This window comes from Cavia porcellus, unplaced genomic scaffold (genome assembly GCF_034190915.1).
Source record: "Cavia porcellus strain 051 isolate PalLab524CR breed Dunkin Hartley unplaced genomic scaffold, mCavPor4.1 scaffold_7, whole genome shotgun sequence".
Taxonomy (NCBI): Eukaryota; Metazoa; Chordata; class Mammalia; order Rodentia; family Caviidae; genus Cavia; species Cavia porcellus.
This window is the reverse complement of record NW_026947490.1, coordinates 74,051,799-74,079,783: the sequence shown is the minus strand read 5'-3', so window position 1 is coordinate 74,079,783 and position 27,985 is coordinate 74,051,799. Positions and strand designations below refer to the sequence as shown.

The 27,985-nt window shown below is 39.5% G+C and overlaps 1 protein-coding gene across 1 annotated transcript in view; it reads right to left on the bottom strand.

The window, feature by feature from the left end:
• Wdr27 (WD repeat domain 27) overlaps positions 1 to 27,985 on the bottom strand; it is a 241,592-nt gene that overhangs the window by 108,136 nt on the left and 105,471 nt on the right. The window contains exons 22-24 of the mRNA XM_063253857.1: positions 17,953 to 18,050; positions 17,307 to 17,409; positions 2,140 to 2,238 (exon numbers count right to left, since the gene is read on the bottom strand). Coding sequence (XP_063109927.1) covers positions 2,140 to 2,238; positions 17,307 to 17,409; positions 17,953 to 18,050 — 300 coding nt within the window. The remainder of the gene's footprint in view (positions 1 to 2,139; positions 2,239 to 17,306; positions 17,410 to 17,952; positions 18,051 to 27,985) is intronic.

Below are 27,985 nucleotides of genomic sequence, written 5' to 3'. Positions count from 1 at the left end.
GTTTGTCTGTGATTGATTATTCTTTAAAAAGAAATATTAGTGAATTATAAAATAAATCAAAGAAACATTTTGCAAGGAAAACACTAACACCACTTAGAGCAACAGCAGGTAAGGACTCCTGTGACCAGAAAGCAACAAGCAGCATCCATGCATATCCAAAGTCCAAAAATTATTACAACATGTTAACAGTTCTATGATTTCAACAGGCACAAACTCAGAATTTCTGATTCTATAATAACTAGAATAAATCAAATCCTGTGCTTGAAAGAAAAAACAACAAAACAAAACCCAAAACCGAATCTAGGGAAAAAAAACCACTAAATACAAAAACAAAAATTTTAAGTTAAGTGAACTTAGTAAGCAAAACACTGAGTGCAAAAGATAAAGAGCTAAAGGGTGAAAGTGAGCAATTTGCAGTGAGGTACTGATTGCTGGCACTGAGCTTAACTGAGCAGGCAGATAAAACCACCAACCCCGCAAAAAGGCAGGCACAGGGACTCTGAGATATCTGCCCACATCAGAACACTTTTCAGTAACACTGCTGCAGGCAGCCCAGTTAGTTATAAATATTACAGGCAGTGAGACAGGGCTGGGTCCTCCAAGGAGCCAGTGCAGATACCTTACAGTTGTGGGGGAGACTGACACCTCCTACTGTGGGCCAGGCCTCAAGACAAAGGATCAAACAAAAGTATCCACATCTCAAAGGCTGATATTCTAATTAGTTCCCTATCACCCTGCAGTCTCTATCCCATCCCCCTAGGCCCTAGGGGAAAGCTCTAAGAATGCCCCTTTTCTACTGTGACTTGCTTTCCCATTTGTCCCTAATGTTATCAATTCTACCTGAACTATTGATCTTACTGGCTAACTATAGTTCTGTCCCACCTTATGCCCATCTGCCTTGTGAGTTCCTAGTCCCCTGTCCCTCCCCCCCCCCCCCATCCATGGTTTTTCTCTATAAAAGTCCCTGGAAGAGACACAGTCCTGGGCAACCTGTTAACCTTCTGTCTCTCTCTCTCTCTCTCTCTCTCTCTCTCTCTCTCTCTCTCTCTCTCTCAGACAGAAGCTTTCTTTCTCTCAATAAATATATTCTACTCTTCTATCTCCATTGTTCCTAAAATTCATTCTTCGATTTTAGAGAACAGGAGCTCGCAGACATAGTAAGTTGGGAGTTTGATTCCCCTATATCAACATGACCAATTATCCACTTTGAGAAAACAAACTCAGATGCAAAAAAAAAAATTACATACCCAATGATGTACATCAAAACATAACTTGTATCCACATAAGTGAAATAAATCAAATATCTGTAAATGTCACAGTCTCTCTAGTGTAAAAATAATAAAAATTGAAAGAGTAACAAGATCTAAAATAATAGACACTGTAAAAATGAAAGGGAAGGAAAGTGCTCTAAAGGATATAACTGCATGTATGCCTAAGTGTGTAAGATAGATGACCATATTACTAAGTTTTCATTGGATCATTGAACAGAATGGTTTGCACTGCCAATGTTTGAGTGTCTAGCCACTTTTTATGCTTTGATTTTGTAACTTGAACAACTATTTCTAAGAGGACAATATGTAATTTATCAACTAGATTTCTTAGTGTTAATAACTGTTTTTTAAATTCTGTATTATTTCTACCCTTTTTTCTGTTTTGTCTTGGTTTTTTTTTTTCTTTTTTTTTCTTTAAAATAAATTTTAAAAACATAACTTGTAACACTAAAGTCTTGGAAATAATCTAAAGGTTTACCATAAGGAAAAGAACAAGTTTTCAAGGCCGCTTCCTCACTTCACTGTGTGGAGGACAGACTGGCGAGAGAACAGCCTCTCCGCTACTTGCTCCTGTTTCTGCCCCAGCATGCAGAAAGGAGAAAGGGAGGAAAGACCAGACTGCCACAATACATTATGTAGTGAAAACAGCAAGTTAACAAACACCTAATGATTACATTTGAGATTCAGCCTTACAGAGACAAAGTTAAATTGCTATTCCCAAATCCTCCTTTAATCAATACTTAATTTATAGGTAACAACAGATATGATAAAATTTTGCCAACATAAACTCTTCCAGATACAAAAGGTACACTGTGAGGCCATAGGCAACAGAGAAAACATGCCCTGATCCCATCCCTGGAGACCATACCTGGGGCACCGCCGGGTTGAAGGCCACTGCAGCCACGGTATCTGTGTGCCCTGCCAGCCGGTGGTGGAAAGTGCTGGAGCCCAGCTCATACAGGTAAGCCTACAAGACAAGACAGGCAGGCATCCTGGGTGACTGAGAGCCTTGGCTAGCTCCAAATCACAAGAGAAGTGCTGTCTGCAGCTTAACCTTCGCAGTTGGGTCACCAGGCCACCTGACAGTACTAGGCATGTCCAGTGTTGGCTTTGCCAAGCAAGGGTACCACCTTCCCCTTACAGTTTCAAACCTAAGAGAAAACTTATGTTGCATTGACACTGAGAGAACTGGTTACACCAGACTTTGTTTCCAACTAGTAACTTAGAATTTCAGCAATTCAAACAGATTTCTATAACTACTGATTAAAAATCTCCTTTCCGAAGGAGTTACTATATATTACATGTGACTATACAAGTCATATAGTGCATAGCCAGAATTGTCACCATATACTTCATTTCAGGGAAGAATAACCTTAGATCAGGTCCCATACTAATGTGATATAAGAATTGAGATCATTGTTAACTAACAAATTATATCATGTGCATGTTATGAAAGTCTACTGATGCTGAGACATGGTACAATGACATGAGAGGTGAGTCCTGCCCCAACAAAATCTGAACATAAAAGAGTGTGCATCTCACAGTGTTTCTGAACCAGCCCTTCCCATCTCAGTGCCTGTCTGTTAGGGCTGGTCCACGAGAGACAGCAGGGAAGTGAGAGGGACTGGCTGTCCCCAGGGAGGAAACACCACTGCTGATCAAGTACACGAAAATCATAGTTAAGGGGCAGCAGCTTCTCACAGCCACACAGGAGCCAAGATTCGACCCACAACAGCACATCCCATGGAACTGGGCTTCTGGCCCACGCAGTAACACATCCCGCTTTCCTGTGCTTTGTCACTTGCCACCTGTTGTTTTATCTGCACTCACCTGTGTACCGAACACCTGGGGTCTCGTTAAGATGGTACAAGCACTTTGGAAACCTATTTGTAAATTCCCAGGCAAGTTCAAAATCCAGACCTTATGACCAGAAATCCACTCCTCAGGATTTCATAAGAGAAATGACAACTCTGTCCACACAAACATGTGCAAGAAAAGCCTTAATGATTCTATTCATGCAAGTGAAACACACAACCCCTTGGCATCCTATATGAAAATTATATGACCACAAGAATTCCAACTAAATAAAGTGAAGGATACACAGACATGGCAAGTATGCATACCACACCCTGTGAATCTCAGGCTGCTGACGAGGAAAACAACTTCCTGACCATTACAGCAAAAATCCCAGGGCCTGGGGCAGCAGTGTTGCACATCTGAGCAGAGTCCAGGTGAGATGGCTTTCCTTCCTACATGCTCTTGTTTGGGGAAAGTCAGGTCCATAGAGATGACCGCCAGGATAGGGCTATAATAGAGGAAATTAGACACCCCTTTCATTGGGACTCACAGAACAGCTGAAACCAGGAAACTGGGTGCAATTCTCAACAGAAGCTAAGCAAGAAGACTTGGAATAGTCAAAGAAGAGAACAAAGACACAAGAGAACCATGCCTCAGAAGAGCCAGGAGAGGGAGATCTCAATCCAGAGCGAGCTCTGGTCACACGGCAGTGGAGAAGTCCACATCATACACTGAGCAGGACTTCTGATCAGTGAGAGACACCCAGCTGCAAAATCCACATGGTACAAGTCGACCTCAGGTGTTGCTGTTAGACTCAAAGGAACTGGCTTGTAGTCTCATAGAAAAGGACTGAGGAGGAAGTAGCAAGAATCAGAAGCCTGCTAAGCCCAGGCCTGGTTCAGGAGTACAGAAGCCAGATGTAGTTTTATTGTATTTCAAACCACCTTCTATTATATAGTCATCTTTTGTTGAAAAGTCCTTCTAGAATATTCATTACGCTTTCATCTAATTCTAAGTGGAAATCTATACTGGCCTTATTTATGAACGATGTTTAAAGCATATCTTTCAACCCAGAAAGTTCTTGAAACATATGAATTTGCAATTTTAAGGGGCACCAAACTACAGTTAAGAGTCCAAAAAAGTCACAGACTGCAACAAGAGAAAGAGGCAGCCAGCAGCACAAAGACAGGCCATTTCTTCCCCACCAGCTTCCCAAGGATGGAAAAACACTGTCTTTGTAGCATCATGCCCATCGCTCATTGTTTAACATGAACAAGGGAAGTCTACTGCCCTAGGCAGGGAAAGGCTAAGCGCAGCGATCCTTGAGCATCACAGAACTCACTGACAGGGAGTACAGACAGCATCCTTAGTGCCATGGAGGGGCAGGAAAGGGTCAGCAGAGCTGGACAGAAGCAGGCATCTGCCTACAGTTTTTTAGAAAGATCTGAGACTGTGAAATCCTGCCCACTGCCCACTTCCCACGTCCCATGCAGGCAAAGAAAGCCTCCTGCCAACCCTAGAAACTGTGCCAAGTTCCACTAGTCAGTAAGTGGAGCCCTAGGGTTAGGAACCAAGATTGGATAAATGTCTGTGGGTTTCTGGTAAAGTACTGGGCAGAGGGACCCCAGGAAAGAGATTCTGAGGACAACCATAAGATTTTCCCTGCAGTGAATGGAGCAGGAATAGGAGGTCCCTGGCAGAAGCTGACAAAGAACCTGGCTTTGGTGTTGCGCAAACTATACTCTTCCTCCCAAATTAACGTGGACAGATTTTAAAGCACAGATGTAGGCCCACAGTTGCTCATGCCCAAATTATGGTGTACAGCCAGCAGACAGGTCCAGACAGATCAGCAGCTTAGAGTGAAGAGTTTCAAGACCCCCAAAATAAAATAATGTTTAATCACAGATAATATTTTATCTGTGAAATCACTTTTCAAAACTGATGGAGAAACGAGACACTCCATGACAATGGACAGCATAAAGAATTCATGAACATCAAACCAGTACTCTAAAAATTCTTAGACAGAGGCCAAAAATGTAAAAAGACAAGTCTGTTAGAATAGAATGAATGCATCAGAATCAGTAGTTATACAAGAGACAGACAGACAGACAGACAGAGAGACAGGGAGAGAGAGAAAAGAAAGGAACACACAGCAGAAAATAATGCAGTGATGACAGGAATAAGTCAGTATCCTTCAGTAATAACTTTCAATGTAAATCACTGAAACTCCCCAAAGAAAACACAGATTGACAGACAGGACTATAAGTATTCAAAAGTGGTCAGGGATATGGCTCAGTGGCACAACACCTGCCTGGCAAGAGCCAGGTCCTGAGTTTAATTCCGGGAACCAAAAAAAAAAAAAAAAAAGTACCCACAGGTTGCTACATAAAAGAAACATAGCTAATCCAAAAAGAAATTCATGGACTAAACTAAGAATTGAAAGATGGAAAACAGTACTCCATTCATGAGGCCCCATCACAAGTAGTCTTCACAGACAAAGTGCACTTTAAGTAAAAATTGATCACAGCAAGCAAAGAAAATCACTACAGTGTATTATTCAACAGGAAGAGAAACACTTGCAAATATATATGCACCAAATGTTTTTACATACAACTTCATAAAACTAGACATCAAAGAACAAATAAATACAACACAATGATAGTGGGGGATATCAATTAGACAAAAAATACCAAGAAAGAAGTATCAGAGTTGAACAAAAGAAACACCAGAATTGAACAACAGCTTTGAATAAATGGACCTAATAGACACCTATAAAATATTTTAACCTATTTGCAACAGAATACATATTCTTCTTAGTGGCATACAGAACTATGTTCAAAATAGACTACACAGTAGTCCAGTCAGCTTGTGCAAATAAATACCAAAGAATCAAACTGCAGACAGTTTTTTTTTTAAATCAGTTTCTTTCCTCTGTTTTTTTTTTTTGTTTCTTTGTTTGTTTGTTTTTATTTTTGTGGTGTTGGTATTTGGAGTTCTCCTATTTAATTATTATTATCTTTATTTACCCTTGTTTCTATTTCCTTTCTTCTTTTCTCACTCTTCCTCTTTTAATTTCTTCCATTGGTATTTTTTCCTTTTTTAAATTTTTATCAAATGCTACTAATTTCATCTTACTTCTTATTAAGTTGCTTTGTTTCACTTATATCACCTTCTCATTTTCCATCACTTATTTCTTCAAATTCTACCTTTTTAATGTTCCTATACTTCAAAACCTCTATCCTTTCTGGAATAATCATTAAGCTTTAAGAATCTATAGATACTATGTTACTTAAATCTTACCACGGTTGAACACTATCCTTCTGTTGGTGGGATAAAGCTTTTCAGTTGAGTAGATATTTGCTGTAGGTTAATATCTAGTTTTTCTTAGTGATTATATTTATAGATCTCTTTTTTATGGTTAAGGGTGGTATATGATTTTTCTTAGGATCTGTCATTAACCAATTTGCATTTGATACTATTGTTATTGCTGATTTTACAACTGCAGGCAAGGTGACTCAGTTATTAGTATCAACTGGTTTTATCTCTGTCAATATTTAGATTGCCTGGGGATAATAAAAAATACTATGGCCCATTTTGAGTAAGCAGATACTGGGGCAAATAAACTACAACCTCACCTCCCAAATAAATGGAGTTGGCTGGCTCCTGGAACAGTGGTAAAAGTCAGTAGTAAGCTATTACCAGAGGACATCTCTGAAAAGAGGACTCCATACTAGCAACAGTTACCAACTATAATCAGTCTCAGCACAGAAAAACAAAATAAGAACATGGGAAAACAAGACAACAAAAACTTCTAACTCCCCCAAAACTGAACCAAGAAACATCAAAGGAAAGGAAATCAAAAGTTACAATGCCAAAATATCTGAAAAAGTAACCATGGAGGTAACAATACAAATTAATAATGTGCTTGGTGAATTCAAAAGCATGACTAAACAGATAATGATGCTAATGAAATAAAAGTCCCTGAGTCTACAGAAGATTTTTTTTTAAGTAGCAATGCTAATGAAAGAGACATACAATATGAATGCCCAGCATAGAAAGAACTGGAGTCCATAAACCTTTCAAGCAGAGGTGGACTGCGGGGAATGAGAACAAGAAGTCTCCAAGAAGCCAACCCTCCCTGTGAATCAGCGCCATGCACAGGCCGCCAGAGGGACAGCCAGACGCCAGCCTTTTTCTGTGAATCTGTGTCACTAGTGACCGCTGGTCAAGAAAACAAGAAGTCACCAAGAAGCAACTCCTCCCTGAAAATCAGCACCATGTGCAGACCACTGAGGGGAGAGTTAGATGCCAGCCCCTTCAGATGCAGGCTGGGAAAGAAGATGACCTAACCCTCCTACTCTCCCTATAAGCAACCACTGATTCAGAGAAACACAGGCTGCAATCATAGCTATTGAAGTAAAATATAAGTTAATGTTTGTAGTGTTTAGTGTTCAACTGATTTGCAAGTCTAAGGCCAGTAGACTGATCATCTATCTATTCAAAGGATAACAATATGCCATGTAGCATCTATGGGGAATTTCCTTCTGCAGGTGGTATCCACTGTTAAGCATGACTTATGCTTAGTATCTTGTTTTGAAGTCCTGTATCATTCTCATTGTTTTCTTGGGTTGGGTTTTACCCTGCTTTGTTTTGCTTGATAGTATTATATCCAATGGAATGACCAACTATTTCAAAGATAACAAGATATATTATGCTAGCCATTTTGGATTTACTATTGTCTTGTTTTGAAGTCCTTTATTACACTCATTGTTTTGTTTTTATTGGTTCTATTCTGTTTTGTTTTGTTTGATTTTTACTATATCTGAAGGTATCTTCAGCTATTTTGAAGACAGGAGACATGGTAACCATCATTGATTTTCTATTGTTTTGAAATCTTGTGTCACTTATGCTGGTTTCTTTTGGTGGGCTTTATTCTGTTTTATTCTCTTTAAAATAATTTTTTTAAAAAAATTTTAAAGTAATGGGTTTCTTTCAAGCAGAAATCCAGGAGATTAAAAATTCCACTGAAAATGTGGGCAGCAGAAACAATCAATGTGAGACAGTGTTAGATCTAGATGACAGGGCTGTGAAAGAAACATGAAAACATGATAAGAAAACATGATAAATGGATCCAAAAGCTGGCAGCTGACAACAACATGGAGATGATTCAAATATCAAAATTGAAATTAATGAAAAATTGGAAAGTAACACAAAAGGCCATAAAAAAATCTGTTTACAGAATAGCAGAAAATGTTCCAAGCATGGCAAGAAAACTTCATGTACAGATGAGAAAGCTTACAGAACAGCAAATAGCCATGATCAGAAAAAAAAAAAAAAATAGTCCAAGATGTATCATGGTTAAAATAACAAAAATCTAACACAAGAACAGAAGCTGTTAGAGAAAGGCAAAGAATCACATATAAAGGAAACCTACCAGAATTACAAAAGACTTCTCAACACAAACCATAAAGGCAAGATGATCTTGGAGTGAAATATTACACTGTCAATCAATCACTTTCAATCCCAAATAATATTTCCTATAAAACTATCCTTCAAAACTGATGGAGAAATAAGATATTTCCATAATAAAGACCACCTGAAGAAACTCATGAGCACCAAACTAGCACTCTCAATATTTCTCTGATATTTTAGAAGGGACAACGAAGCTCACTGAGAGATTCTGCCAGCCGGAGCATTAAATATCTTTACCATGACATTTACCCAACTTGGTAGCAGGCCAGAGAAGGAACTTATCTCTCCAAGAGTAACTTCTGCATTCTCCTTCTAGTTCCAAAAAGAAACCTCCCACTCCCTTTTTGCAAGTGCACTGAGCCCTCTCCAATCCCAAGACTGTACAACCACCGAAGTGCTTCACCTACAGCCCTCAATAAATCTGTTTCCTGTTTTGCATGCACAAATGCTCCTTCAAATCAGCTGCTGAGATGTCATTTTGCCCACCTTCCAACTTCTCCCCATCCAGACCTGATAAAAGTACTTCTACTTCTTTGTTCTTGCCTCAGGGTGCCTGCGTCTGCAGCCCTCCTGTGCCTGTACCAAGGCCTCTTTTCTACTTTCTTTGTCTCTGTATGGTGCCAAAATCTTATCACTTACAATGTCAAAATGCCCAACAAAATGAATGCACCAGGTAGGGCAAACAATTAGGTAGAGGGGAAAGAAAGAGAATCAGCAGCAAGAAAATAATATAGCAATAGGAATAACAATACCAATCAGTCATAACTATCAAAGTAAATGGTTTCAATTTAGTAGTAAAAAGAAACAAATTAGCAGAATGGATCAAAAAACAAAATCCAATGGCATTCTGCATATAAGAAACACATTTAGTCTAAAAAGAAACTCACAGACTGGTGGCTGAAAATGGCGGTGGGCTAGGGGATCGAGCAAAGAGTCTCTCCAGAGAATTCAAACTCGAAGCTAAAAAAAGACAGCATGGAGAGGGCCAGACAAATCGATAGCGATTCTTATTAACCAAGACAGTACAGCTGGAGGATTTAAAGTCGCGCTGAGACCTTCAACGCCGACAACGGGAGGCTGCAAATCTCGCGCCCTTAAATCAACAAACAGACTCGTGGACCCAGCACGAAAAGCTGAGTTGCTTTTGGGGACTGCGGGAAACGGACCGAGACTCCAAGTAGCAGCCAAGTCTGCACCGTTGCACCAGAGCGGACGTACAAAGCGTGGGTGTTTCAAATTTAAACGGTGCACAAATATCTGACCGGTCAGCACTGTGCTGGGAGCGCACGCTGTGCACCGCCCCGCGCTGTCCTGGGAATGCGGGAAAAGTGGGCAGCTTGGTGTGCGGCGGTCCCGGAACGAGGACTTGCACCGGACTCTGGTGAGTACAGAGAACCCCGCGGCTGCTGGGTTTGGCCAGAGAACAGCTGGCCCACCACCACGGGGAAATCAATAACACAGAGTCTGGTGCAGACATATTAGCCTGGCGGCAGAAACCGCAGCTTGGTGACATCACCAGATCCCCTTGTAGGGAGGGCTGGTGGAAGACATCTTGAGTCCTGGCAGAGCCTGATTACTTGCTGGCTTCAGCTCCACACAGAGAACTTAGTGGGAGCCATCTTAGTTTTGGGCAGAGCTGCTTTTCTGGTGCTCGTGTCACAGAGAGGTTTGAAAGAGAACGGCTGGGACTTGGGCAGAATCCTGTGCCATTACTTAGCTGCTTGCTACTGGGGCTAAACCAAGCCTCTGCTTGGGGCCCAATAAGCGGATACAAAATAGTCGCAACTCAGTGACAACCAGAAAGTACAGCCTAATTTAGGAACTAACTGGCAGAGAGGCTAGAGACTAGACTGTACCGCCCCTGCATCCCAGCCTACCCCAGATAACAGCAAATTGGGGAGGACAGCAAAATCTCAAGCCAGCACGCTTCTGAGAGGCCCTAAGCAATTCGGAGAGGGCCAGAGAACTCCAGGACAGTCTGAAAGAAACCAGAAACATGACAAGAGATAAAAATAAAAAAAAACCTCCAGCTGTTCAACAGGAGAAAATAAACGCAAGAGAACTAAACACTGAAGAGAACAAACACAGTAACCATCCTCTACTCGACACAGCATCAGCTGAAATTAAAAAGTACTTACATGATCTCATAGAGGAATTTAAAGATGTACTCCTGATCCAAGTGAGGCAGGATATAAAGAGATTAATTAAAGAAATGACAAGCCCCGCCCACGAGAACACAGATGGAAGAACTGAGGAATTCAGAAAAGAAAGAGAAGCATCTGAAGAAGAATTTAAGCATAACTTAGAATACATGAAACAGATCCAAAGAGAATATCAGGAAACTAAAAACTCCATTGAATATTGGCAAAATGCCTTGACAGAAACTAAAGACAACCTTCTGAAACTTGAAGAGAGATTTAGGGCTTATGAACGTGAAAGAAAAAGCCTCTTAAAAATAACAAGGAACCAGAAAGAAACAATTCTAAAACTGGAAGATGATAAAAAGATACATAACCTAAGAATAAAGAATGTGAGTGAGGAAGCAGGAACATCCAAAAATGAAATACAAAAAATATTCACAGATATATTAAAGCAAAATTTCCCACGTATAGCAAAAAGAAATGATATCCAGATAAAAGAAGCATACAGAACGCCAGCTACCTACAACCAAAACAGATCTACGCCTAGGCATATAATAATTGAGATCCCAGAAATCCACCAAAAAAACAGAATATTAAAAGCAGCCAGAGAAAAGATGCAGGTTACCTATAACGGGAAATCTATCAAAATAACAGCAGACTTATCAACACAAACTCTTAAGTCAAGAAGGGAGTGGGGAGAAATATTCCAAGTCCTGAAGGAAAAAAATATGCAACCGAAGTTCATATATCCGTCAAAACTCTCTCTAAAAATTAATGAAGAAATAAGATACTTTCAAGACAAGGAGGAACTGTGGGAGTTCGTGGCCACCAATCCAACCCTACAGAGAGCGCTGAAGGACATTACAGAGAAAGAGAGGAAGAGAAATCAGGATTACAGCTACAGTGGCAGAGAGGCCTCAGTGAACGGGGCAGACCATGGAATGAGGGAATAAGGTGGACAAATTATAGCAGAAAAGTGGAGTAGCAGACATGAGGCAGAGACGGTAAGCTAGTCTTTGGTAGAGACAGCTCTGAAACTATATGTAAAAAAAAAAAAAGCAGAGGTCATTGCTAATGGTGTATAACAATTTAAAAGGCACAGTAGTCCTAGTGCCATATTTAGATTGAATTAAATTTGTTCTGGTCTGTCCACTCATGTCAGATTTGAGGACACAGACCTCTAGAACCAAAAATAGCAGGTTATACCATGGTAACTATCCTTACTTTCCTATTGACTTAGGCTGAAATCCTGTATTACTTACATTGTCTTACTATGACTGATCTTAATTGTATCTGAATCATAAGACTATTGGTTGGCCTTGACTGATCCTATTTGAAATCGGTATGCGTGTTAGAATCAACCCTAAAAGTAGAGGAAACTACTCTGAGCATGACAAGATGTAAAGGATATCCATACTGGTATGAATCAGTAACAGCTCTCAAATACTACAATGCAGTCAAAGATAAGTTTTTATAAAAATAGGTGTAAGTATGTTTAACTATAATAAGCCAGTGTTGTGGACAAATCTATTGAAAATAACAAGAGAAAACATAGTAGCTACGGAAGATCATTTATATTATAGTTTTATAAGTCTTATCCATTGCATGTTTTTCTAGGAAATTGTTTCGCTGTCTTGTTATGACTTGGTTTTCCCTATAATACAGAGAGGATAGGAACAAATACTCTGAGGAAGAGACCTGAAAAACCTGAGGCTTATTTTGTAGCATTATAATATAAATTCTAGCAATCTATTGCTTGCTGATTAGAATGACATTGGACTGGTTTCTTCAGCTCAACTTCAGCATATGCAGAGATGGGGACGGCTATCTCAAAGAGAATGAGAGATGCGATGGTAGTTGCTATTGTCTTCCCTAATTTGGAACTTGAGGACCTAAAAAGACTCCATCATCCTGTAATGATTTGATTAGTTCTATAATATGCAATAAGTATATAAAGTGGGTGAAGTTAGGGACAACTATTTGTAAGAAGCTAGAGACAGTTAGATAAGGTAGATCTCCAGTGGACTTGCAAATTGTTTTTTATTTTTTATTTTTTTTAAATGTTCTGTTCTGTTTTGATATGGTTAACCTTACCCTCTTAGAGATGTAAAACAAATAGGTGGGACTGATAATCATATTACGGAGCTTTTGTTCGACCATAGAGCAAAATGGTTTGTAGGGTCACTTTTTTGAATGTCATTCTAAATACTTTAATTCTATAACCTGAACAGCCATTTCGAAGATGACAATTTGTAACTTATCAACCGGCAATTTCTTACCTTTTGTTTGTCTGTAATTTAGTATTATTTCTACCCTTTTTTTTTTATCTCCATGTATTTTTTTCTTTTTTCGTTTCCTTTTCTTTAAATAAAAAAAAAAAAAAAGAAACTCACAGACTAAAAAAAAAGGACAGAAAAAAATATTCAATACAACGGGAACCCCCCTCTATTAAAAGCAGGAGTAGCTATCCTATTTTCCAACAAACTGAACTTTAAAAATGATCAGAAGAGGCAAAAACGACCCTATACATTAGTTATAGGAACTATCCAACAGAAGAGATAACAATTAAACACCTGTATGTATCAACTATGATACAGCTAACTTCATAAAATGAACAATATTGGACGTAAATGGTCAGATAAATAGCGGGACCGTTAGAGTGGTGATATCAATATTCTTTTGCACAAATAGATAACTAAACAAAAATTAACAAAGAAATACCAGAGTTGAACTAAACCTTTGAACAAATGGACTTAACATATATAATGCTCCACTCAATAACAGAATACACATTCTGTTAGCAGCAGATGAAATTTTCTACAAAATACACCACATACTACCCAATAAAACATGTTTAAATAGATTTAAAAGAATAAAAATTTTACCATGTTTAATATCAGATGAAAGTTCAATAAAATTAGAAAATAATGTCAAAGGAACCACAGAAATTATGCAAGTGCATGGAAATTAAATAATACACACTCCTGAACAATCACAGTGTCACAGAAGAAATCAAGGAAGAAATGAGATAGCCCCTAGAATTAAGTGACAATGCCAGTACAACACACCAGAAGTTAGGGCCACAACGGAAGCAGCCACAAGGTGAAGTTTACAGCTGTGAATGCGCGCATCAGAAAAAAAGAGTAAGCCCAAGTAAGTAACCTAAGGATGCTTCACAGGTCCTAGAAGACAAAAAAAAACCCTCTGGAATATGTATCCAGGGCTAGTAAAAAGAAGAAAAACATAGAGATTAGAGCAGAAATCAATGAAGTGGAGACAAAAAAATACAAAGAATCAATGGATCAAAGAGCTGGTTCTTTCAAATGATAAAATAGACAAAACTTAAGTCAATCTTACAAAAAAAGGGAAAGAAAAGACATAAATCAATGCAGTAAGTAATAAAAGAGAAGAAATCACAAATCCAAAGTCCAGAAGATTCCTTGCAATAGCTACCCAAACCTGTGTACCAATAAATTGCAGAAACCAGAAGAAATGGAGAGATCTCTAAATACATATGAGTTACATATGTATTTAGAATTTACATATCTCTAAATACATATGAATACAAAATCTGGTATAACAGGCAATGAAATAACAGGCAATGAAACTGAAATTATTTTTAAAAACTACCAACTAACTAAGTTCAGGATTTGATGCACTGCCAAATTCTACATGATCTTGACTGGAGATCTAATGCCAATACACTTCAAAACTTTAAATGAAATTGAAAGGAAAGGAACACTCCCAAATTGATTCTTGGAAAGTAGGTTTATCCCAATTCTGAAACCAGAAAAGGATCCAACCAAAAAAGAGAATTACAGTCTAATCTCACTAATGAACATAGATGCAAAAATACTCAACAGGATATTGGCAAGCAGGATGAAACAAATCATTAAAACACTATGACCAAGTAGGATTCATCCCAAAGATGCCAAGATGGCTAATATAGGAAAATCAATAAATCCAAAACATAAACAGAAACAAGGTCAAAAATCACATGGATACCTCACTAGACACAGAAAAATACTCTGACAAACTTCAATATCTATTCATAAAAGTAACCCTGAAAAAATAGGTATAGAAGGATCTGATCTTTTAAAAGGCAAACCTACTGCCAACATCATATTCAAAGCAGGAAAACCAAAAGCCTTCTGTCTAAACCAGGAACAAGCCAAGGATATTCACTATTACAACTCCTGTTCAACAGAGTCCTCAAAACATTAGTCAGAGTAGTCAGGCAAGATAAAGAAATGAAATGGAAAGAACGCTTTGTGAATAAGGAGGGAAGTGGGGAAATAGGGAACAAGTGAAGGGATGGGAAAGGGAGGAAAACAACGACAAATCAAGGTGTATCTTGTCCAGGTACAAATTTCCTATGATGAATGTGATCACTGTATATACCTAAATTGTATCAATAAACAAATAATTTTTTAAAAAATAAAAGAAATGCATCTAGAAAAGAACAAAGGCAAAGTATCATTATTTGTACATGACATGATCTACTTACGAGACCCAAAAAACTCCACCAAAAGACTCCTATAATTGATAATGAAACTTAACAAGATATCAGGTTACAAAATCAACACAAAAAAAATCAATAGCATTCCTATATGCTAATAATAAACTCACTGAGAAAAAAATTAGGAAAATAATGCCATTCACAATAGCATCAAAAAGTCCACAGGAGGACACATAACAGACTGTGACCAACAGCCATACCCTGCCACTTCTCCCACAAATAGCAGGAGAGATGGGCCGGTGTGGCCAGGCCACCCAAGGACCTGAAGTATCACAGCTCTTGGGAGCTCTGCATGAGCACTGAGCACCCTCATTTCCAAAGAAAAGTTGGTCTTTCCCAACATCCTGGGCCTGTGGCCAATCACAACTAGTCACACTCCAGTGTGCATTAGGTCACCCACTCAACTCCGCACCCTTTGAAAACACAAACAGAGAGTGAGACATCTCACCAGTCTACCACTAGCCTCCCTTGACAAAGTCATACCAGTAATCCAAGGACTATGCAACGGCAAATGTGTACTATCTTGTTTTATCTTTGCGGTGGACACTACTGTAGCTATGGGCTAGTCTAAGTAAATCCCAGGTTTCATTTTGGTCTGCTACGTGCTGCTATAGCAGAAGGCTTGAGAGCAGAGAGTGGGATGTTATTCTCAGTTCTGGAAGCTCTCAAGTCACAGGTCCAGGCACAGGCACCTGTCTACTGCCACTCTGCCGCGTCCTCATCTGCTTGGGGCTGCCCTGCCATGCCCACACCCAGTGGGACAATGAACTAACTGATTGTGTCAACCTGAGACAGAAAAGCCCAATTAAGTGTATCAGCATAGCTGCTGGTGTTGCTGAAAGGATTTATGAAACAGAAGACACACAGTGGGTAGGCTTGTCATCTGAATAGTAACAAAGGGACCAGAAGAAGAAAGGCTCAATTGTGTTTCTTCTGCGGAGCTTCAGTCTTCGCCTTCACCTTGGATGTCATCGCCTGGCTGCTGGCAGATCCTTCAAACGTCCATCGGAGACCCTTTGGCCTCCTGATGCGGATTGCTCACAGCACCACAGTGAGCTACAGCACACAGGAAGCCCTTTTGCACCTTTCCACATCTGACTCTGTGGGCAGCCACTATAAGCCAATCTTGTAAATTCTTGAATACTTGTATAACTTGCATTAAATCTGTTTCTCTCATAAGACACACATAAAGAAAGTGGAAGCACCACCAGTCTTAGGGCCTGAACATACTTTGCAAATCATAGCTCACTTCATCGCCACAAAGATCCCACCTCTGAATGCCATCAAAAAAGTTATCACAAATTTCAACATGAGTTTCAGGAGGGGACAAATCCAGGAGTCCTTATATGAGAAAAAAGCAGGAGACATGAGATACAAAATGGAAACAAAACCAGGTGCAGAGTCAGAGGCAGGGGCTGGTGTGGTACATTTTGCAGCCAATGATTGGTAACCAAAGAGGCTTCTCCCTCAGGACCCCAACAAGAGTCGATCTGCTGACCCCAAGTCCAAACTCCTAGCCCCTAGAAATGCAAGAAAACATCCCCTGTGGTTTGAAGCAGCTAACTCTGGGGAATGTGGTACCACAGCCCTAGACAGTCTAACAAGAACTTGCCTGGGTCAAGGATAAGTGAGTGTCTGTTAACATCCGTCCTGAGTCATCCATCACAAGATGCACATGCATGATGTCTAAAAGTGTTGGAGGGGACAGTGGGCAATTTCACCGGAATAACGGATCTGACTTGGAAAAGGGACACTGCAGTTATACAGCATGATCTTGCCTTATTGATTCATACTTTAATCTCACAATTCAAAAAAAAATATCATGTAAGGCCTTGCACAAAATATGTGCTCAGTGCTTATGAAATGACTGATAGATGGGTGAATTAGTAAATGCCTAGTGTTAATTAGGCATCATTTAAAAATATGAGAGCCTTTCACCCTTCACGCAGTACTGTCACTGTACTGCTACAATTGTGGAAGGGTCTCAAAATAGTGGCCAACAGTCAAGTTTAAAATAAATTAGTTTCCTTTTATGTCACAACACCTAAGAGCCTACATAACAGTATCATCTTGAATTCCTGCACTGGAAGAATACAGCACACTTACATGTCTGTCCTCAGCTCCACAAGCCATGAACCGGCCACAAGGACTGAGGGCCATTCCACACGGATAGCAGTGGTTTGGGTGTCCCTGGAACCGGCGCTCACACCTACCGGACAGAGAGAAACACCTGAACAGGACTCAGTTCTTCACTTAAGTACAATCTGCAGCAGAGAGACCAATTTGCTTTCCCTCACAAAAAGAAACAAGCTAATTAAGGAAAAGCTTTTTCCCTGTGGCACCAAAGAGAAACACAGGGCGTCATGCATGTTAGGTAAGCATACTCTCAGTGAGCTGAAAACACTGTATATGTGAGAATTGCTCCTTAGTAAGCACTTAAAGGGAGCTTAAGAAGAATTCAGATCCTTTCCAAATTCAAACTACCAAAGATGTCAAACATCGCGCCCCCCCCCCAACTGGCCAGACAATTGGACATAGGCCTGGATTAAGCCAGGAAACCACACTCAGGTTGTTACTGGTCAAGCCACGGGGCCTCTCCTCCTCCTCTAGGCCTTGGAATCCACACATAAGAGAGCTCACATCACATGTATCCTCATATCGTGACCTTGAATCTGAGCTGGCAAAGACAGAAGGTTGTGTTCCGAGCTCCAGCCCCCCTCAGCCACAGGACTGTGACACAGCCCAGGCTCACCTCAGAGTCCTCAGGTCCCACAGGCCGACCCCATCGCCAATGGCTGTGGTCAGGAAGAGATTGTAGGCCTGAGATAACTGGGTCGTAAATGATGATCCCTGTAAGCACAAGAGGAAAATCAAGATGTGTTTTCAAAGGCTGAATGTAAAGCCATTATTCTGGTGATAACGTCTGGATTTAAATACATCTTATTTATAACAATGTGAGAGTTGGACTCTACAGTTTCCACATATATCCACACATTGCCTAAGCACTGCTCAGTCACCTGACAGAGGGCACACAGGACAGCGGCCTCCTAAGCATATGTCATCTAGTGATGTTTCAGCTGACATCTCTGCTTCATTTGTACAACACAAAGGGCCCACCAGCCCAATTCTCAGTGTGTGCCATTGTTACAACACAAGACTGTAGCTGACTGAAGATTTGTTAATGTATATAATACATGGCCAGAGAGTGACAGAATTTTTCAAAGTTAAAAGATGAAAACACCAAGATATTAATACATCAAAATTTATTTTAAGTATATTGTCTCTATAGACATGTGTGTGTGTGTGTGTGTACATGTGTGTGCGTAAAGCTATTTCCAGCAAATTGTCAGAAAGGTATCCTTGATGAGGCATTTAAAGCCAGTTATTTTTCTCTCCTTAATCAAACTCTAAAATGCATGAGCAAGTGCCTGTGACAATGACTTGCAGAAACCAGACTGCCTCAAGACATCAGTCAGCTGGCATGGCTTTGGCCACCTCTGAACTCAAGCCTTCCTCGGGTTTCTGGCATTTATAGTATCATACTCAGAGGCACTAGAATGAAATACACCTATTTAACCATTCAGCTCCAACACTGTTAATACACTATGATTCATAATGATTTGCCCATTCCTTCTCTGTCACAATAATCTAAAATATCATGAAAGATTTAATGAATGATAACCCTAAGCATTTATACTTAAAATACACTTAGCAGTGATTATGAACAAGACGTAAAAGTTTCTGTAAGTTCAGTAATTACAAGCTAGCACAGACTGAGGCTGGACTCTGCCAGAAGCACTAAGCACTGTTTGCCCCTCACCCTTTTAACAAACTTATAAACTATTTATATACACTCAAAAACACACACAGTGGTCTGCTCACTGCTCCTAGGTTCACAGCACTCAATCTTCTAGGAACTGGGCCCAGGTAAAGGCAGCGTAGAAACTCAGAAGGTAACATAAAGATAACATAGTAGACACTCAGTCAACACTGAGAGATCACCTCAAAAGTTGCACTGTAAAAGATGCACAGTGTGAACATAGAGACCCAAATGAAGTCTCTGTTATGGATTAAGAACTGGTCAGTTTAACGCCAGCTGGATTACATCAGCATGGCATTGAGTGAAGATGCTCCACCTGAGGAAAGTTAAATAGGTGGAGAAGAAAGAGGCGTAGAGGGTTGAGGCATTAAGGAGGCATTATGGGTTCTCCTATGAGTTGCTGTCTGAGCTGTTGGTTCTCCTGGAGAAGCTTTGGTCCTCACATTCAGCATTGCTTCCTGGCTCCGGAGGGGAAGACATGTGCTGCTTGGTCTCCAGGATGAACTTGTCACGCTGCTTCCTGGCACGTACCCAACTGTGCTTATCGTTGGAGGAGCTCAGGGCCTCCATGTCACTGAGGACAGCTGTGGTGCCTTTCAGGATAGCTCTGGTCTTTGTTGTGAGTGTGACCTCTCAGCTCCAGCTTAGAACCCTCATCCCACTAGCACAGCTCCTTCCTCCTGCACAGACTTTCTGGCTTCCACTGCTGACCTTTGGGTCTTCCCGGTACAGATCCATAAAAGAGACTGGCGTGAGTCCTTCTTGTGAGCTCTGTACCTCCAGTCGGACTCGTGGGAGGCATTGTCCTGAGCTCTGGAGCTTTACCTGGACTCATGTGGGACATTGCTGTGGGGTTTAGGCTTTTGACTAAATAATCTATGTCTTTGGTGTTGCGGATAGATTTCCTGCATTTTCCTGTGTTAACTCCCAGTGACCATTATAAAAATATTATAAGCTCCATGTTCTAATCCTAATTGTTCTATGTATACAACCCCTAACTACAACAGAAATTGGTACCAGGAGTGGGGTCATTGTGTTATGTTGCCTGGCCATGTGACTTGAGAGCCTTAGAAATTAATTTGAAAATATTTGAGAGACTCACCAAAGAGACAGCCACTGTGTGTTGTATTATTTTGGAGATGCTGGTCGGAACCTGGAAAATCAGAGTGCTGATGGAAATGCTGCCAGTTAAGACGAAGCTTGGGATGCTTCTGTTGTGAAAGACTGCAGTGGCTGCTGGAGCCCAGGTAGTATAGTGTGCTTTAGATAAAAGTTGATCTTCTTGTTTGTATTTAGAGATATTACCTTGGTGGCAGAAAAATTTCAGTGCCGTCTACTTTTGGGATGGTAGCATAGTTACTTTAGAGAACTTTTGACCAGATGTATTTTGAAAATTTAGAGCAAAGAGCCAGTAGAGTAATTTAAAACACTTGGCCAAGAAGAAGGCTCCATTGGAAATGTGGGTTGTAAAGATAAAACAGAGAATATGATTGTTTAGAAGAATAGGATGATGGAAAAATCAAGAGTACATTTGAATTGCAGGATCCTTATATTTTAGTCTTGCCATGCCATGTTAAAGTTAATGGGAAGCAAGGACTGTGATTGTAATTGTTCTTTTAGTGTGATTTTAATGTTTTATATGTTTGTAACCAGGTTAACTTGTCAAAGTACTGTGTTTTAATGTTGAACCTTGGTCACCTTTTAAATGTTTTGGTTTTGATGCAGGAATTAAGTGCAAAAAGAATTGTATATATGTAATTGTTGTATTAATGTAACAAATCTGCCACTAAGGACTATAATCAAAGGAAAGGCATGTGGTTATTAAGGTGACCAGGGGTGGATTGTTATGGATTAAGCACTGGTGGTCAACTTCACGCCAGCTGGATTACATCAGCATGGCATTGAGCGAAGATGCTCCACCTGAGGAAAGTTAAATAGGTGGAGAAGGAGGAGGAGTAGAGGGTTGAGGCATGAAGGAGGCATTGTGGGTTCTCCTGCAAGTTGCTGTCTGAGCTGTCGGTTCTCCTGGAGAAGCTTTGGTCTTCACATCGAGCATTGCTTCCTGGCTCTGGAGGGGAAGACATGTGCTGCTTGGTCTCCAGGATGAACTTGTCACGCTCCTTCCTGGCACGTACCCGACTGTGCTTGTTGGAGGAGCAGCTCGGAGCCTCTGTGTCGCTGAGGACAGCTGTGGTGCCTTTCAGGATAGCCCTGGTCTTTGTTGTGAGTGTGACTTCTCGGCTCCAGCTTAGAACCCTCATCCCACTAGCACAGCTCCTTCATCCTGCTGGCACAGACTTTCTGGCTTCCACTGCTGACCTTTGGGTCTTCCCAGCACAGATCCATAAAAGAAACTGGCATAAGTCCTTCTTGTGGACTCTAGACCTCCAGTTGGACTCGTGGGAGGCATTGTCCTGAGCTCTCGATCTTTATCTGGAATTTTTCTTCTGGCCAAACTCACAGCATTGTAAATTATTCTGCTGGGCTCTTTGCTCTTGATTTGCAATGTAAAGCTGGCTAAAAGCCCCAAACAATAGCCATAACGAGTAAAAAGTAACTGACACAGTCTCACACAGAGGCAGCACAACCTTCCAGCAGCTGTGATCTATTCAGACTGAAGAGAAAAAGCTGAGAACAGAAATTATAGAAAATGGTCAAAATATACAAGGGAAGAGAATTTGTAAAAAAAAAAAAAATTTATTAAATCCCACAGATGGCAAGAAGAAGCCATAAAAGTCCTAAATAAAAAATACATATTATTAAATGTAGAAGAAAAAGCACAAAATAAGGTCAAATGTATGAATGATCACAGTGATAGCAAATAAAGTAAACGAAATAAATAAAAGAAGTAGAACACATTCTGCATTCTGCAGTCACATTTTAAGAAAATAACTTAAAACGCACTTTTTAAAAAGGTTGAATTAATGAGTAGAGAAAAATGTTATGTAAAGGAGTTAAGATTGTACAAGCAGGAGCTGGGGATTTAGCTCAGCGGCATAAGCGCCTGCCTTGCAAGCAGACAGTCGTGAGTTCGATCCCTGGTACTAATAAAAAAGAAAAAGACAAAAAAAGAAAAAAAAGATTGTACAAGCAATAGAAAAAATAGTTATGAGGCTCAGAAGTCCTAATTAGTAGTAGTTTCTTTTTTACTTGGTAAAAGGAAGCCAGGTGAGGGAGGTAGCATGCACATGAAATTCCAGAACCTTGGGTACCTAAAAGAGCAAGATCACAAGTTCAAGCCCATCCCGGGCAATTTCATAAGGCCACATATCAGAATTTTATTTTTTTATTAAAAAAACTAAAGGAGATTAAGATAAAAGAGGACATAACAACACAGGTCAGAACAGAACAATTTAAGCAACACAGTGTTTCACACAAGATAACCCAACATAACAGTAGCTATCATAGTGTCTCTTTCTTTGAAATATTTGAGTATACCTTCAAATACTATAGCATCAAACATAACAAGACAGTGTAAAACCATTCCAGAGGATGAAAGTATTACAGGGTATATAAAACCAACTAACAGAAAATGAACAATGGTTTCTATATTATCTCCTCTATAAAAAATTTTGTTTATACTATCACATATAATAAAATCCAATAAGATACATTATAAAACCAATGGAGACAGAAGAACATAAGCTTGGTAGGACCTCAAAACAAGCGGATATTAAATCAGCACTAGCTATTATAATGTCTTGTCTTCAAAATAACTGTTCATACCATCATAGACAATAAAATCAAACACCCCAGAATAAAACCATTCCAATTAATGAATGAAAACATTATAAGGCTTCAAAGCCATATAATGGGGAATCATGATTACCTCATACTTTTATGTATTCTTGCCATTTCTTATACTAGGTAAACAATTCAGTATTTATACATGTGAGTTTGATTTATTTTGCTTATCAGTATGGTCTCAAGCTGCGCCCACTTATTTATAAATACCTCAGTGTGATCATTCTTTATAGCTGAGTAGTACTCCATTGTGTAAAAATACCACACCTTTTTTATCCATTCCTCAGGTGATGGACACTTAGGTTGTTTCCAAAATCTGGATATTACAAATTGTGCTACTATAAACATGGGTGCACAAATATCACTGTGGTATGTTTTCAGTTCTTCTGGGAAAATGTCTAGAAGTGGAATAGCTGGAACAAATGGGACTTCCAAGCCAAGCTTTTTGAGAAATCTCCAGATTGACCTTCACAATGGCTGCACCAGTCTACACTCCCACCAACAGTGCAGGAGAGTTCCTTTTTCCCCACAGCCTCTCTAGCATGTTAGTAGTTTTCTTGATCCTGGCCATTCTTTCAGGAGTGAGATGAAATCTCAGTGTGGTTTTAATTTGCATTTCTCTAATGAGTAATGATAATGAAAATTTTTTCATGTATTTATTTGCCATTTGATTTCTTCATCTCAACATCTCAGAATTTTAAAACAGCCATAGACATAGCTCAGTATAAAGACCCTGGACTCAATCTTTAGTATCACATACACACACAAACACACACACACACACACACACACACACACACACACAAGGACAAAAGGAATAACCTCATAAGAAAATGTCTATAAACTTATGCCTAATAGCAGAGGCTACAAACTGCCAACACAAAGCATAATTATGAGAAATCTGACAAAATTATAACCACTGTGGGAGATTTTAAGCATGTTTCCTTTGCTCATTAAAAAAAAACAAGCCTATAAAAGTGAAGAGGACTTGAATTTAAAAGAATTAATAAGCTTGACTACATAGATGCTTGATGGGCATCTATGGAGATATATAACTAAGAATTGGCTAAAGAAAACACATTGTTTTCATACACCTGTCTAAGTTTGCTTTTAAAAATAAGCTGGGAAGCCAAATTTCTCAATAAATGCAAAGTCTCAAAAGATTTCAAGAAAACTGCTACTACAGAAAGTCTACGCCCTGAAACACACACCAGGAAATTTGAAATCAGAAATAAAACTGATTTCTAAGAATTAATTTACATATATGGAAATCTAAAAGCACATCTCTAAATAAAACCTAGACTGAAAAATATAATGCTTATTAGGAAACAGAGTGAAATAATAATATAAATGGAATTTGTCCAAATTGGCAAATAATAATTAAAGAATATTTGGAAGGAAATGTATAGCATCAAATGCGTCAATCAGAAAAGCCCAAAATGAAAAACAAAAAAAGAATAGCATCAAAATGGATAAAACACAAACACATAATGTGGAGTAAAATGAAGCAGCACACCGACGTGCAGTCTACTGTAACCATGTAAATGCGCGGCTCACACAGCAGGGCTTTGTGCTATTTTCAGGTGCACACTTGGGAAAGATTCACACCAACACAGTAGTGGAGGCCAAAAAGGAACAAGCCAGAGGAGATTTCACCTGCATCAACAAGCATTTCATTTACTTTTATAAAAGCACAGTAAGACCTAAAACTAACAAAGCAAAAGATCAACAGAAGTGACTGCATGAAAAATCAAATAAGCAATAACATAATTATAACGGGAGACCTCAGTACACCACTGTTAAAAAGAGATAGATCAACAGACAAAAAAACCAGCAAAGAAATATCAGAATTGAACCAAACCTAGGAACAAATGGACTTAGTAGATATTTTCAGAGTATTCCACTCAACACCATCAGAATAAATATTCTTCTGAGCTGTATATGGGATATCCTTTAAAACAAACCATATACTAGCCCACTGAACACACTTAAGTAAATGCAAAAGAACTGAAATTAAACAATGTATATTATCTGACCATAGTGCAATGAAATTAGAAATTAATGGCAAAAGGAACTGCAAAACCTCCATAAATATATGGAAATTAAATAATACCCTCCTGAACAACCAATAAGTCACAGATGAAATAAAATAAATTAAACAATATCTACAACTAAACGAAAACACAGACACAACACACCAGAACTTCAGAACACAATGAAAACAGTTGTAAGAGGGAAATTTATAACAGTGAATTTTCATATCAGGAAAACAGAGTAAGCACAAATAAACAATATAATGTTACACCTCAAGCTTCTAGAAAAAAAGAGCAAGACAAACTCATACCCCATATAAAGGCGGACATTATAAAGATGAGAACAGATATTAACACAATGGAGACCAAGAAGACAATACAAAGAACGAATTGAAGAATTGGTGCTTTGAAAGAGTAAATAAAATTGACAAACCCTAGCCAACTTTATCAAAAGAAGGGAAAAAACACTCAAATTCATGCATTGAGGAATGAAAAGGGTGAAATCACTAAAGGGCCTGTGAAAATTCAGATCATCAATATCTACTTCTAAAATCTTTATTCTCATACGATGGAAAACATAGAAAAAATAGATTCATGTATGAATTGCCAAAGCTGAACCAAGAAGACATAAAAATTCTGAATAATTTAATAGCAGTTAATAAGATTGAAAATGTAATCAAAAATTTATCAACAAAGGCCAGGTCCTAATGGATGCACTGCACAGTTCCACAGGAAATTTAGAGAAGATCTGATGTTAGTATGCCTCAAACTCTCTAATGAAATTTAAAGGGAAGCAATACTCCTGAAACTCATTCCTGGAGGCAAGTATTACCCTGATACCAAAACCAAATAAAGACCCAAGCAAAAAAGAGAACTACACCAATCTCTCTAATGAACATAGACGCAAAAATTCTCAACAAAATACTAGCAAACAGAATGCAGCAAATCATCAAGAAGGCTATACACCATGACTAAGTGCAATTCATTAAAAGGCAGGGATGGTTCAACATATGCAGAGCAATAAATGTAATACATTAAATCAGCAGAGCCAAAGATAAAAATCACATGATCATCTCCATAGACACTGAAAATACTTTTCATAGAAAGTGCAGCACTCATACATGATAAAAACCTTACAGAAAATCAGAATAGATGCTCTTTACCTCAATCTCATAAAAGCTACATATGATAAATCAATAGCCAAAAGTTCACTAAATGGACAAAAAATGAGAACTTTCACCCCAAATTTTAGAACAAGACAAAGGAAGCCCATTGTCACTGCTCCTATTCAATATAGTTCTAGAAACATTAGCCAGAGCAAGTAGATGAGAGAAAAATAAAAGGAATAAAGATAGGAAAGGAAGAAGTTAAACTATCATTATTCACAGATGACATGATACTTTACAGAGAAGACCCCAAAAAGTCCCCAAAAGACTCCTAGAATTAACAATCAAATTCAGTATCATAGCTGGATACAAAGTTAACACAAAAAAAATCAATAACATTCCTGTACACATATTACAAACTCACTCAGAGAGAAATTAGGGAAGCTACACTGTTCATAGTAGCCTCCAAACAATGAATACTTAGGAATCAATCTAACAAAGAAATTAAGGAATCAACATGTTGAAAATTATAATACTCTGAAAAAGAAGATCAAAGAGGATAATAGAAAATGGAAAGGTACACCATACTCATGGATAGGAAGAACCAACAGTGAAAATGGCTATACTCCCAGAACTGTTACGCAGATTTAATGCAATTCCAATCAAAATACCATTAACATATCTCACTGAACTAGAGAAAACATACCTCAAATTCAGCTGGAAGCAGAAGAGACCTAGAATAGCAAAGGCAATTCTGGGCAACAAAGGCAAGGCAGGAGGCATCAAAATCTCTAACTTAAAATTCTTCTACAAAGATATTGTGATAAAAGCAATTTAGTACTGGCAAAAAACAGACCTAAGGACCAGTAAAAGAGATTAGAAGATACAGATATACCTACAAACAGACTCAGCCACCTTATCTTTGGCAAAAACTGGCTCTATAGAGTAAAACTACATCCACGTCTACCACCATGCACTAAACTAAAGTCCAAGTGGATCAAAGGTCTAAACATTACAACAGAAACACTAAATCTACTGGAAGAGAAAGTAGGTAAAAATACCGAAGATACAGGGAAGGTGGAGGTTTCACAAATAAAACACAAATGGCATAGGAAACATTTTAAAGAACCAACAACTGGTATTTAAATTTATTAAAAAAATTTTTGCACATCTAAAAGAATCACCAGTGGAGCAAAAAGACAACCCACAGAGTGGGAAAAGAATTTTATCCAACTGTCTCTCAGACAAAGGACTTCTATCTAGATCATATAAAGAAATGAAAAAAATCAGTTCATGTAGGGAGCTGGCCATATCTGTATAAGAGTACCCGCAAGATGGCGCTCGCCTCCCTCCGCCTCCGCTGCTCCCCCGCCCATCGTGTGCCCAAGATGGCGCACACATCCTGCTTCCTGGTTCTTGCTCAGCTTACTGTCCCCGCCATATATGGTAATGATTGATTGCTTCCTTGTTGCCGCCCAATCGCCTGTCCCCACGTGTAATCCCATGATTGGATAACATTAGCTATATAAGCCCAAGTATAGGAAGTGCCTGATGCACAACACGGAAGAAGCCATCACGGACGGACGTGTATTGAGGTTGTTGCCCAGTCGAGGCACAACACGGAAGAAGCCGTCACGGACGGACGTGTATTGAGGTTGTTGCCCAGTCGAGGCACAACACGGAAGAAGCCGTCGAGGACGGACATGTATTGAGGTTGCTGCCCAGTCAATAAAGGTGCTTGCAGAGGCTAAGTGTTCGTGTGCTCCATTCCGCGGGACGGAAGCGGCTCCGGACAGCTGGTGGCCCGGACGGGGACTCGAAACCATTCCCGTGCCTTCTGCGGCTCCTGTGACTGCGTCGAGAGACGGTACGTACCTGCGGGTGAGCGGCGGCTCGACCCGGCCCTTGGTGGACGCACTTTAAGGGACCTACTGGTCGACCCCTTGAGGGGATCGACATTGCCCGAAAAAGGGCAGGCCTCTGCTGGCTATAGCGCCTTGGGGCTTTCTATATTTGCTGAAATGGGCAATGTTAATTGTGGCCCCCTCGCCCTATCATTGCGGATGTTGCTTGGGGCACGAG